At 50.0% G+C, this 13,096-nt stretch overlaps 1 protein-coding gene across 1 annotated transcript; it reads right to left on the reverse strand.

Annotated features, from left to right (window-relative positions):
* Positions 1-679: 679 nt before the first annotated feature.
* Positions 680-10,333, reverse strand: LOC149428697 (leucine-rich repeat and calponin homology domain-containing protein 4-like). The gene is made up of 7 exons (XM_089667102.1): positions 10,243-10,333; positions 8,418-8,469; positions 8,180-8,254; positions 6,918-7,015; positions 3,979-4,116; positions 3,821-3,898; positions 680-1,790 (listed from the first exon to the last, which is right to left on the reverse strand). The coding sequence occupies exons 4-7, from the start codon at positions 6,972-6,974 to the stop codon at positions 1,536-1,538; spliced, it is 528 nt and encodes a 175-aa protein (XP_089523228.1). The 5' UTR covers positions 6,975-7,015; positions 8,180-8,254; positions 8,418-8,469; positions 10,243-10,333; the 3' UTR covers positions 680-1,535.
* Positions 10,334-13,096: the final 2,763 nt, after the last annotated feature.

Raw genomic sequence — 13,096 nt, forward strand, 5'->3', positions numbered from 1 at the left:
TTGAAAGCAGCTACTGTGTTGAAAGCAGCTACTGTGTAGAAAGCAGCAGTATTGGAGGTAAAAGGACACTCATGAATTATAATTACTGGGTAAATAATTTTATGGTTGGGGGTCACCACAACATGAGGAACTGTATTAAAGGGTCACGGCATTAGGAAGGTTGAGAACCACTGCTTTAAGGGATGAGTAGGTGAGGATGCCTGCTTACAGGGAGTCTCTGGACTCAAAGGATGGATGGATGGATGGCTGGATCAAAAAACAGGCTCTGTAAACAAAATGCTCCTCAAGGGAGACCATGAAGGGTGCCCGTAGTGTAGTATTTGGAAAATAATTTATTATTTGTCAAAAACGAGTGTTTGCAAACATAAGAATCGATAAAATCAGTGTATCAGCGTCAGGATTGAAGAGATAACTAACCCTCCAGAAACTAAGATGGCCGCCGGGCCTCCACGTGGCACCGGCGGTGTGACGTCACGACGTCCTGGGTCCTCCTCATAGACTGCCACCAATACTGAACTTTTATATAATAATCTATTATTATGTACCGTATATATCGCTTTTTATGTGAGATATTTATCATACTATTGATAATTTTAGTGCTGCACTTTTCTATTTTGAGGTTTACGATAAGGTTTTTATTTTGGTTACCTTGAGTGTTCAGCTGCTGACTGGATAGCGCTCACTTTTACATTTTTCTATTTAATGATGGGGGGGTTGCTTTTGAAAAAAAAAAAAAAAGTGAGGCGTTCCTGTATTAAACCCGAGTAGGTCATTGCACCTTGTACTGAACATTGAACCATCCACCAATCCTCAGGAGTCTTCTATTAAATACATAGTCTTGTGTCCCCAGGGGCCACCAGTTTCATTGAGACAACCCTGTATTGCAGTGTGAAATCAAGTTCATTGTATGGTGTGGTGTGTAAAGCATCCATTCGGACAGGAGAAAAAAAAAAAAAAAAAAAATCACATTCCAAAGAAGTTAATACATCAGAGTCCCTGAGCCCTCAATCATCAAGGATCTTCTAAAGGAGTAGGTCTGCTTCCTCCTCATTGGCTGGCTGAATGAATCCAGGACTGTCAAGGCAGCTATTGGTGATCCCCTGACACCATGCGGACTGAAAGGCACAACAGAAGGCATCCAGCACCAAAGTCAACCTGAAAGCCGGCACCAAGATGGCAGCTGACAGCAGATATGGCCACCACTCCCACATTGGCATACCACAGTGGCTACTTCCGAAAGGCCATTATGGGAAGCTGTAGTGTCCAGTCAGGCTTTGGTATTTAAAGTGTAACCTGAATCTCATTGAAATCTAAACCTTCTACTTCCAAAAAGGCCATATTGGGAGGCTGCAGTGTCCGCCCAGGCTTTAGTGTTTAACGTGAAACCTGAAATTCATTGAAACCCAAAACCTAGTGAAGAGCTCTTGTGAGAATTCCCACTTCGTGGAGATGAAATCCCATTTTTCGTGGAGAACCGACACACAGTGTCACGTCTTAACGCCAAAAGGGAAGCCATATTATATACGGCCTGGCTCCTACAGGACAGACAGTTTGTTGCAGGCCACGCAGAGGGCCAGCATTAGCAGAGCGTAGAAGAGCAGGAAGCCGTGGTATTGATAGAGCAGCTGCAGGAGAGTAGAACACATCGCTGTCTCCTCGGAGAGGGCGGAGCTTGGGTTGCTCGTGGGCGTATCACTGGAGGCGAGGAGCAGCAGCAAAGAGGAGACCAACCTTTGTACGATGTCCAGGCTCCCGCCTGCCAGGATGTCGGAGGCTGAGCAGAGATCTCGCTAGCGTAGAGACAGGAGGGCGGAGGAGACATAGGCAGGGAGGGAACAGGGTGGGTTTTGCAGGGGGAGGGAACAGGGTGGGTTTTGCAGGGGGAGGGAACAGGGTGGGTTTTGCAGGGGGTGGGAACAGGGTGGGTTTTGCAGGGGGTGGGAACAGGGTGGGTTTTGCAGGCGGAGGGAACAGGGTGGGTTTTGCAGGGGAAGGGAACAGGGTGGGTTTTGCAGGGGGAGGGAACAGGGTGGGTTTTGCAGGGGGAGGGAACAGGGTGGGTTTTGCAGGGGGAGGGAACAGGGTGGGTTTTGCAGGGGGAGGAAACAGGGTGGGTTTTGCAGGGGGAGGGAACAGGGTGGGTTTTGCAGGGGGAGGGAACAGGGTGGGTTTTGCAGGGGGAGGGAACAGGGTGGGTTTTGCAGGGGGAGGGAACAGGGTGGGTTTTGCAGGGGGAGGGAACAGGGTGGGTTTTGCAGGGGGAGGGAAGCAGGAGAAAAAGAGTCAAACAGGAGTCACAGATGAAAGAGTTGGACAGCCAAAAGGTGAAAGAGATGGGGTAGAGTCGGTAGGAGTTAGCAGTGGAGGTGGTGAAGAGTAAAAAGAAAAGGGGGTAAAATAAAGAAAGAAAAGATAGAGAGGGGGAGGGGCCCAAAGGAACAAGAAAGAACAATGATAGGAAAAGCATTCACAGGCGTTGCCGTCAGGAAAAGCCATCAACAATGGGGTCACCAGTTAGAGCCACCACAAGCAATGAGGTTAGGGTTGAGGTGGGGCATGCACCAGGGGAGGGTGGCATAGACACCACATGCAGATTACACCGTGCATGTCACCGGACAGAGAGATGGAGATGTCATGGGTGAAATATGCCGGAAATAAGGAGAAAGAAAAAAAAATAAAAAATAAAAACACATATGTTATTACAACGAGGCATAAGCAGCACACACATAAGAAATCAGACCAAAACGACACAAATAACGACACAAAACCAAAAAGATACATAGGACACGCTCAGCACACCTACCTATGTGTTCTATAACCCATCAAATGACTGAGTTCAGGTGTTTTCCAACTATTTGAATGTTCTTACCCAGTCCTGTGTACAGCAAGCTATATACCAGGGGTCTCCAAACCTTCCAAACAAAGGGCCAGTTTACTGTCCTTCAGGCTTTAGGGGGCCAGGCTGTGACCAGCAAGAAAAGAAAGAAAACGTCCTAGTGTGGGAGCAAACAATGCCCCATCATGGGTGTCAGTGGAACCGTGCCCATTATTGGCGTCAGTGGCAGGAATGATGACCCATTGATGATGTCAGTGGCAGGAATGATGACCCATTGATGATGTCAGTGACAGGAAATATGACCCATTGCTGGTGTCAGTGACAGGCAATATGCCCCATTGTTGGTGTCAGTGACAGGAATTATGCCCCCTTGTTGGTGTCAGTGAGCGGAATAGTGAGTGGAATAATGCCTCAATTAGTGTCAGTGGCAGGACTTCTGCCCCATTGTTGGTGTCAGTGACAGGAATTATGCTCCATTGATGGTGTCAGTGACAGGAATTATGCTCCATTGATGGTGTCAGTGACAGGAATTATGCTCCATTGATGGTGTCAGTGACAGGAATTATGCCCCATTGTTGGTGTCAGTGGCAGTAATTCTGGCCAATTTTTGTTGTCAGTTGGAGGAACTCAGATAAGTCGGAGAAATAGTGCCCCAAGGGCCAGACAAAGCAAGTAAAGGGCCACATACGGCCCCTGAGCCGCAGTTTGGAGACCACTGCTATATACCTTCAAGCCCAATGGCTTTATTGGATGGCTGAAGACAGTATGAATATAGGTTGGAAAACATAGGTGGAACTGTGGGACCAATTAAAGCAACTTGGTAGCCAATGGGTACTTTTAAGGAGCCAGACAATATATACTGTCCTTTTCAATAACGTGTTGGTGACATCCATGGTGCTACCTGGCCCCTGTGTCCTGTTCTGACCCCGGGGGACCTGTCCAGCCCTATTATTACAGCACAATTATAAATCACGTTGGGTTTACCTCAGGGACGCCCAGCCTCTGGCAAGCCTCCAGGAAGCTGTCCACATTCTTGCGACATTTCACAGGGTTCAGTTTAGGCTGAAAGAGAAGAAGCGGGTGTGAATGGCGGGCGGGAAGACCTCCTTAGTGGGCAGCCAACCAATGCAGTGTCATCGTACCACAGCAGGTGAAGGCACGTGGATGAACAGGATGGAGCGCGGCCGCAGGTGGTTCAGCAGCTGGCACAGGATGACGCCGTTGGCAAGAGACTCACAGAGCGGATCCTGCAAGGTGACGTTGAGGTGGGACTCAATATCCTGCAATAATAAATCATGGACAGAATCAGCAACACAGATGACCACCAACATTGCAACTTGGGAAATGGGTTTGGCTGGTGTTAGTGATTACAAATCAACTGGACTTCTGTCATGGAGAAGACACTGAGGATGATTTATTCAAGTAGCTTCCTCAGTTCGAAGGAATAGGAACAGGAATAGCAACATTCAGATGGTAGGGTGAGAATTTGGTATAAACAACATGGAAGCATGGATCCATCCACCCTTGTACCAACGGTTCAGACTGGTGGTGTCATGGTGTAGTGGATCCATCCTGTCTTGTACCAACGGTTCAGACTGGTGGTGTCCTGGTGTAGTGGATCCATCCTGCCTTGTATCAACGGTTCAGGCTGGTGGTGGTGTCATGGTGTGGTGGATCCATCCTGCTTTGTATCATTAGTTCAGGCTGGTGGTGTCATGGTGTGGTAGATCCATCCTGCCTTGTATCAATGGTTCAGGCTGGTGGTGGTGGTGTCATGGTGTGGTAGATCCATCCTGCCTTGTATCAATGGTTCAGGCTGGTGGTGGTGTCATGGTGTGGTAGATCCATCCTGCCTTGTATCAATGGTTCAGGCTGGTGGTGGTGATGTCATGGTGTGGGGGATCCATCCTGCCTTGTATCAATGGTTCAGGCTGGTGGTGGTGGTGTCATGGTGTGGGGGGGATCCATCCTGCCTTGTATCAATGGTTCAGGCTGGTGGTGGTGGTGTCATGGTGTGGAGGATCCATTCTGCCTTGTATCAATGGTTCAGGCTGGTGGTGGTGGTGTCATGGTGTGGGGGATCCATCCTGCCTTGTATCAACGGTTCAGGCTGGTGGTGTCATGGTGTGGGGGATCCATCCTGCCTTGTATCAATGGTTCAGGCTGGTGGTGGTGGTGTCATGGTGTGGGGGGGATCCATCCTGCCTTGTATCAATGGTTCAGGCTGGTGGTGGTGGTGTCATGGTGTGGAGGATCCATTCTGCCTTGTATCAATGGTTCAGGCTGGTGGTGGTGGTGTCATGGTGTGGGGGATCCATCCTGCCTTGTATCAACGGTTCAGGCTGGTGGTGTCATGGTGTGGGGGATCCATCCTGCCTTGTATCAATGGTTCAGGCTGGTGGTGGTGTCATGGTGTGGGGGGGATCCATCCTGCCTTGTATCAATGGTTCAGGCGGGTGGTGGTGGTGTCATGGTATGGTGGATCCATCCTGCCTTGTATCAATGGTTCAGGCTGGTGGTGGTGGTGTCATGGTGTGGGGGATCCATCCTGCCTTGTATCAACGGTTCAGGCTGGTGGTGGTGGTGTCATGGTGTGGTGGATCCATCCTGCCTTGTATCAATGGTTCAGGCTGGTGGTGGTGGTGTCATGGTGTGGTGGATCCATCCTGCCTTGTATCAACGGTTCAGGCTGGTGGTGGTGGTGTCATGGTGTGGAGGATCCATCCTGCCTTGTATCAATGTTTCAGGCTGGTGGTGGTGGTGTCATGGTGTGGAGGATCCATCCTGCCTTGTATCAATGGTTCAGGCTGGTGGTGGTGGTGTCATGGTGTGGTGGATCCATCCTGCCTTGTATCAACGGTTCAGGCTGGTGGTGGTGGTGTCATGGTGTGGTAGATCCATCCTGCCTTGTATCAATGGTTCAGGCTGGTGGTGGTGGTGTCATGGTGTGGAGGATCAATCCTGCCTTGTATCAATGGTTCAGGCTGGTGGTGGTGGTGTCATGGTGTGGAGGATCCATCCTGCCTTGTATCAATGGTTCAGGCTGGTGGTGGTGTCTTGGTGTGGTGGATCCATCCTGCCTTGTATCGATGGTTCAGGCTGGTGGCGGTGATGTCATGGTGTGGAGGATCCATCCTGCCTTGTATCAATGGTTCAGGCTGGTGGTGGTGTCATGGTGTGGTGAATCCATCCTGCCTTGTATCAACGGTTCATGGATGTGCAACCGACAAATCTGCAGCAACTGCGTGATCCTATCATGTCAATATGGACCAAAATCTCTGAGGAATGTTTCCAACACCTTGTTGAATCTCTGCCACGAAGAATGAAGGAAAAAGGGGGTCCAACCCGGGACTAGCAAGGTGTAACTGATAAAGTGGCCGATGAGCGCATGTGCATTGACATCAGACACACGAGAAATGAGACCAAATGCTTCCAGCAAACCAGAATGGTTGAAAAATCACGATAAAGCCTTCTATATTGTATTTATGTTCCATACAATTCAGTGTGTTTTCTCCAAAAGAAGTTGCATTTGATAAACCGATATGAGACATAAAATAATGGCAATGCCCATCATTTTATGCTCTAGTGTCTTTGCCTAAATAATATATAATGTTTGGGGGGTTCCAAATAAATTCTAGCAAAAAAAAAAATAAAATAATTTTTACATGTTGGAGAGAAATGTCAGAATTGGCTCGGGAGGCAAGTGGTTAATCTGGGAATATAAGTGGTAGGCTGAGACTCTTCAGGGGGTAAGTTCATCACTGAAGGACTGGAGTGACAATCAGACAATCTCTGCTGAAGATGGCTTGGAAAATAATTTGGGCAAATCAGATTAAGAATCTGTAGGAGAGGGATATACATTTCTCATCACTGTGTGGGGGGGGGGGGGAGAGGAAACCATACTCAGTGGGGCCAAAGAGGACCCTCAGTAGGTGCACTGCAAGCAGCCCCAGAGCGATCAGCAGAATGTGAGCACAGAAAGACTGCTTCCCCAACTAAGGAGGGAAACCAAGGAAAGAGCGCAGGGTAAGAATCCTCTAGGTGGGTGGTGTACGGGGATGTGGACTGGGGTCCAACGTACCTTGCGTAGTTGTGCTTGAACTGCATTCTCATCAGACGGAGCTCGGGAAGTGCGCATCCACACAGGACTGGATCCCTCTCCTGAACTCAGGTCCGAACCTGCAAGAGGCAGAGATGAGAGAGAGAAAATAAAGACTGGGGGGGGGGGGGGGGGGAGAGGGAGAAAGAGAGAGAGAAAAAAATAAAGACTGGGGGGGGGGGGAGAGAAAGAGAGAGAGAGAAAAATAAAGACTGGGGGGGGGGGAGAGAGAGAGAGAGAAGAGAGATAAAGACTGGGGAGAGAGAGGGGGGGGGGGGAGCGAAAAGAAAGACTGGGGGAGAGAGATAAAGAGAGAGAAAAATAAAGACTGGGGAGAGGGGGGGGAGGAAAGAGCAAAATGAAAGACTGGGGACAAGAAGGAGAGAGGGGGAGGGAGAGAAGAAAGGGGGGAGAGGGAAAGAGAAGAGAGAGAGAGAGAGAGAGAGAGAGAGAGAGAGAGAGAGAGAGAGAGAGAGGGGGGGGGGGAGCAAAAGAAAGAAAGAAGAGAAAAGAAAAGGTAGGAAAGAAAGAAAGAAGAGAAAAGAAAGAAGAGAAAAGAAAGAAGAAAGGAGAGAAAGAAAGAAGAGAAAAGGTAGGAGAGAAAGAAAGAAGAGAAAAGGTAGGAGAGAAAGAAGAGGAAAGAAGAAATGAGAGAAAAAGAAGAGAAAAGAAAGAAGAAAGGAGAGAAAGAAAGAAAGAAGAGAAAAGAAAGAAAGAAGAAAGGAGAGAAAAAGAGAAAAGAAAGAAGAAAGGAGAGAAAGAAAGAAAGAAGAGAAAAGGTAGGAGAGAAAGAAGAGGAAAGAAGAAATGAGAGAAAAAGAAGAGAAAAGAAAGAAGAAAGGAGAGAAAGAAAGAAAGAAGAGAAAAGAAAGAAAGAAGAAAGGAGAGAAAGAGAAAAGAAAGAAGAAAGGAGAGAAAGAAAGAAGAGAAAAGAAAGAAGAAAGGAGAGAAAGAAAGAAGAAAGGAGAGAAAGAAAGAAGAGAAAAGAAAGAAGAAATGAGAGAAAAAGAAGCGAAAAGAAAGAAGAAAGGAGAGAAAGAGAGAAGAGAAAAAAAAAAAGGTAGGAGAGAAAGAAAGAAGAAATGAGAAAAAGAAGAGAAAAGAAAGAAGAAATGAGAGAAAAGAAAGTAGAAAGGAGGGAAAGGGAAGGAAAGGGACCAGTAACACGGATTTATGTGTGGGAAGGGGTAATGGAGTTGGGGGTGATGGAGTTGGGGGTGATGGAGTTGGGGGTGATCAGTCACCTGAATGGCTGAGCGCAGCTCCGCGAGAGGATGACCGGAAGAGGAAACTCCTGGGTTTCTGGGTGACAGAGGAGTCTGGAACAGACACACATACTGGTCAGTGACACAAAAGGGTAAATGGTGAGAAGCTGGATGAATCCATAGAAGGTGAGGAGTACACAGGGAACACACTTCATGTACATAGAAGCACCCCAGCACTCTGATGTTGCGAGAACTTCTTCCATGTCTGGGGACGTACCTGAGGGCTGCGAGGGCGGAGAGATGGGGCTAATCACATTGGATTGACTTCCCTGCACGGAAAAACAGGACATGATCAGGAAAGCACATTGTGATGGTTGTGGGTCACAGATTATTGTAGTGACTGACTGCCGGCGTACACATGACAGGGCGCAGAGTACACAGCAATATTGCACACAGTTTTTTCATTTTTTTGCACACAGGATAGAACACAGAAGTAAGACTATTTCCTTCAAATCTGGTGGCCAAGACTGATGGCACGAAAGCCCCGCCCCCTCTGCTATCAACTAAGAGAAAAGCAGCTGAAAAAAAAAAAAAGCTTAAAATATCAAAACGGTGCAACATTGGGGAGCCGGGCTCGGGCGTGTGCTGCATGCAGGGCGCAGGGGGTGTGCTGGGTACGGGGCGTCAGGTTAAGGGGTGCACTAGTTACAGGGTGCAGGGCTCAGGATTGTGCCATATATGGGGGGCAGGGCACTGGGCTCAGGCGTGCACTATGCACTGGGTGTAGGACTCAGGGTTGTACCATGAACAGGGCTCAGGAGCGCGCTACATACAGGGTGCAGGGCTCAGGAGCGGGCTGCATACAGGGTGCAGGGCTCAGGAGCGGGCTGCATACAGGGTGCAGGGCTCAGGAGCGGGCTGCATACAGGGTGCAGGGCTCAGGAGCGGGCTGCATACAGGGTGCAGGGCTCAGGAGCGGGCTGCATACAGGGTGCAGGGCTCAGGAGCGGGCTGCATACAGGGTGCAGGGCTCAGGAGCGGGCTGCATACAGGGTGCAGGGCTCAGGAGCGGGCTGCATACAAGGTGCAGGGCTCAGGAGCGGGCTGCATACAGGGTGCAGGGCTCAGGAGCGGGCTGCATACAGGACGCAGGAGCGTGCTACATACAGAATGCAGGGCGCAGGAGCGCGCTACATACAGGGTGCAGGGCGCAGGAGCGCGCTACATACAGGGTGCAGGGCGCAGGAGCGCGCTACATACAGGGTGCAGGGCGCAGGAGCGCGCTACATACAGGGTGCAGGGCGCAGGAGCGCGCTACATACAGGGTGCAGGGCGCAGGAGCGCCCTGAATACAGGGTGCAGGGCGCAGGAGCGCGCTACATACAGGGTGCAGGGCATAGGAGCGCCCTGAATACAGGGTGCAGGGCGCAGGAGCGCCCTGAATACAGGGTGCAGGGCTCAGGAGCGCGCTACATACAGGGTGCAGGGCATAGGAGCGCCCTGAATACAGGGTGCAGGGCTCAGGAGCGTGCTACATACAGGGTGCAGGGCTCAGGAGCGCGCTACATACAGGGTGCAGGGCTCAGGAGCGCGCTACATACAGGGTGCAGGGCTCAGGAGCGCCCTGAATACAGGGTGCAGGGCGCAGGAGCGCGCTACATACAGGGTGCAGGGCATAGGAGCGCCCTGAATACAGGGTGCAGGGCTCAGGAGCGCGCTACATACAGGGTGCAGGGCTCAGGAGCGCGCTACATACAGGGTGCAGGGCTCAGGAGCGCGCTACATACAGGGTGCAGGGCTCAGGAGCGCGCTACATACAGGGTGCAGGGCTCAGGAGCGCGCTACATACAGGGTGCAGGGCTCAGGAGCGCGCTACATACAGGGTGCAGGGCTCAGGAGCGCGCTACATACAGGGTGCAGGGCTCAGGAGCGCGCTACATACAGGGTGCAGGGCTCAGGAGCGTGCTACATACAGGGTGCAGGGCTCAGGAGCGCGCTACAACAGATGACTGCCATAACCGATAACACAACTGGGCACGGATGGGAAAGGTTTTCATTTCTCTGGCCTCTCGGCAGACACGGCTGTAGAATGAATAGATTACCTGACTCCGTAGTCTGGCGCAGTTCTCAGAGGAGCCGCTAGGGGGAGAAGAGAAGCAGGAATGACATTTAACATGTGCTTTTAACCACCCCCCCCCCCCCCCCCCCTGAAGCCCCAGGGACACTGATTCTGATATTCCTCTCATACATGTCAAAATCAGCATGTTTTCTTCCAGAAAATGACCCGGAACCCCAAACATTATATATTTTTTTTAGGAAGAGGCCCTAGAGAATAAATTGGTGGGTGGTGCAATTTGTTTTATAACATGATATTTGCATAGCAATCTTTCAAACACTTTTTGGGGAAAAGATACACTTTAATGAATTTAAATGCATAAAAACATAAAATAATCCCCAATTGTTTGGTAAACGATAAGAGATGATGTTATGGCGAGTAAATAGATACCCAACATGTCATGCTTTAAAACTTTGCACGCTGGTAGAATAAAGAGACTACGGCACTTACAAATCTCCACAGGCGACCCTTTAAAAGCCTTTACGGGTTACCCTTATGGCCAGACACTACAGGCATGCTACAAGAGATGGTCAGAGACTACAGGCATGCTACAAGAGATGGTCAGAGACTGCAGGCATGCTACAAGAGATGGTTAGAGACTGCAGGCATGCTACAAGAGATGGTCAGAGACTACAGGCATGCTACAAGAGATGGTCAGAGACTACAGGCATGCTACAAGAGATGGTTAGAGACTGCAGGCATGCTACAAGAGATGGTCAGAGACTACAGGCATGCTACAAGAGATGGTCAGAGACTACAGACATGCTACAAGAGATGGTCAGAGACTACAGACATGCTACAAGAGATGGTCAAAGACTGCAGGCATGCTACAAGAGATGGTTAGAGACTGCAGGCATGCTACAAGAGATGGTCAGAGACTACAGGCATGCTACAAGAGATGGTCAGAGACTACAGACATGCTACAAGAGATGGTCAGAGACTGCAGGCATGCTACAAGAGATGGTTAGAGACTGCAGGCATGCTACAAGAGATGGTCAGAGACTGCAGGCATGCTACAAGAGATGGTCAGAGACTACAGACATTCTACAAGAGATGGTCAGAGACTGCAGGCATGCTACAAGAGATGGTCAGAGACTGCAGGCATGCTACAAGAGATGGTCAGAGACTGCAGGCATGCTACAAGAGATGGTCAGAGACTGCAGGCATGCTACAAGAGATGGTCAGAGACTGCAGGCATGCTACAAGAGATGGTCAGAGACTGCAGGCATGCTACAAGAGATGGTCAGAGACTGCAGGCATGATACAAGAGATGGTCAGAGACTGCAGGCATGATACAAGAGATGGTCAGAGACTGCAGGCATGCTACAAGAGATGGTCAGAGACTGCAGGCATGCTACAAGAGATGGTCAGAGACTGCAGGCATGCTACAAGAGATGGTCAGAGACTGCAGGCATGCTACAAGAGATGGTCAGAGACTGCAGGCATGCTACAAGAGATGGTCAGAGACTGCAGGCATGATACAAGAGATGGTCAGAGACTGCAGGCATGATACAAGAGATGGTCAGAGACTGCAGGCATGCTACAAGAGATGGTCAGAGACTGCAGGCATGCTACAAGAGATGGTCAGAGACTGCAGGCATGCTACAAGAGATGGTCAGAGACTGCAGGCATGCTACAAGAGATGGTCAGAGACTGCAGGCATGTTACAAGAGATGGTTAGAGACTGCAGATATAATACAAGATTTGGCCAGACACGCTACTTCTTGCATCATGTCCACAGTCTCTGACCATTTCTTGTAGCATGCCCGCAGTCTCTGACCATCTCTTGCAACATGCCCGCAGTCTCTGACCATCTCTTGCAACATGCCCGTAGTCTCTGACCATCTCTTGCAACATGCCCGCAGTCTCTGACCATCTCTTGCAACATGCCCGCAGTCTCTGACCATCTCTTGCAACATGCCCGCAGTCTCTGACCATCTCTTGCAACATGCCCGCAGTCTCTGACCATCTCTTGCAACATGCCCGTAGTCTCTGACCATCTCTTGCAACATGCCCGCAGTCTCTGACCATCTCTTGCAACATGCTCGCAGTCTCTGACCATCTCTTGCAACATGCCTGCATTCTATGACCATCTCTTGCAACATGCCTGCAGTCTATGACCATCTCTTGCAACATGCCTGCAGTCTCTGACAATCTCTTGAAACATGCCTGCAGTCTCTGACCATCTCCTGTATCATGCCTGCAGTCTCTGACCATCTCCTGTATCATGCCTGCAGTCTCTGACCATCTCCTGTATCATGCCTGCAGTCTCTGACCATCTCCTGTATCATGCCTGCAGTCTCTGACCATCTCCTGTATCATGCCTGCAGTCTCTGACCATCTCCTGTATCATGCCTGCAGTCTCTGACCATCTCCTGTATCATGCCTGCAGTCTCTGACCATCTCTTGTATCGTGTCCACAGTCTCTGACTAGCACTGGTAACATGCCTGCAGTCTCTGACTTCTTCTTGTAGCCTTCAGCCTTCTCCTGTTGCATGTCTCCAGGCTCCTCTCACTGGATATTATGAGGGACCCATTTGTGATGTGACACTTACGCCCCCTCCCATCATGAAAGCTGACCCCCACTGAGGTTAGAGACCCTCTTCCCACTGAGGGACATTCCCCCTTCCCCTCTGGACAGGAAGTGATGGGAAATCTCTCCAATGAGGAAGGGTTACACCTTAGACCAGGCTTTTATTGCCTGTGCAGGAACAGGAAGTGAACAATTCCCCAATGGGGACACAGACAGAAATAAAAACCTGACGAGGCGTTACCTCCTGGCCATCTTATCCAGTATAGGTGGAGCTCAGACAGTCCAGATTGCACACAATCACCCCACA

This window comes from Staurois parvus, unplaced genomic scaffold (assembly GCF_062004578.1).
Source record: "Staurois parvus isolate SC_StPar_1 unplaced genomic scaffold, SC_StPar_1.0 ptg003027l, whole genome shotgun sequence".
Classification (NCBI taxonomy): Eukaryota; Metazoa; Chordata; class Amphibia; order Anura; family Ranidae; genus Staurois; species Staurois parvus.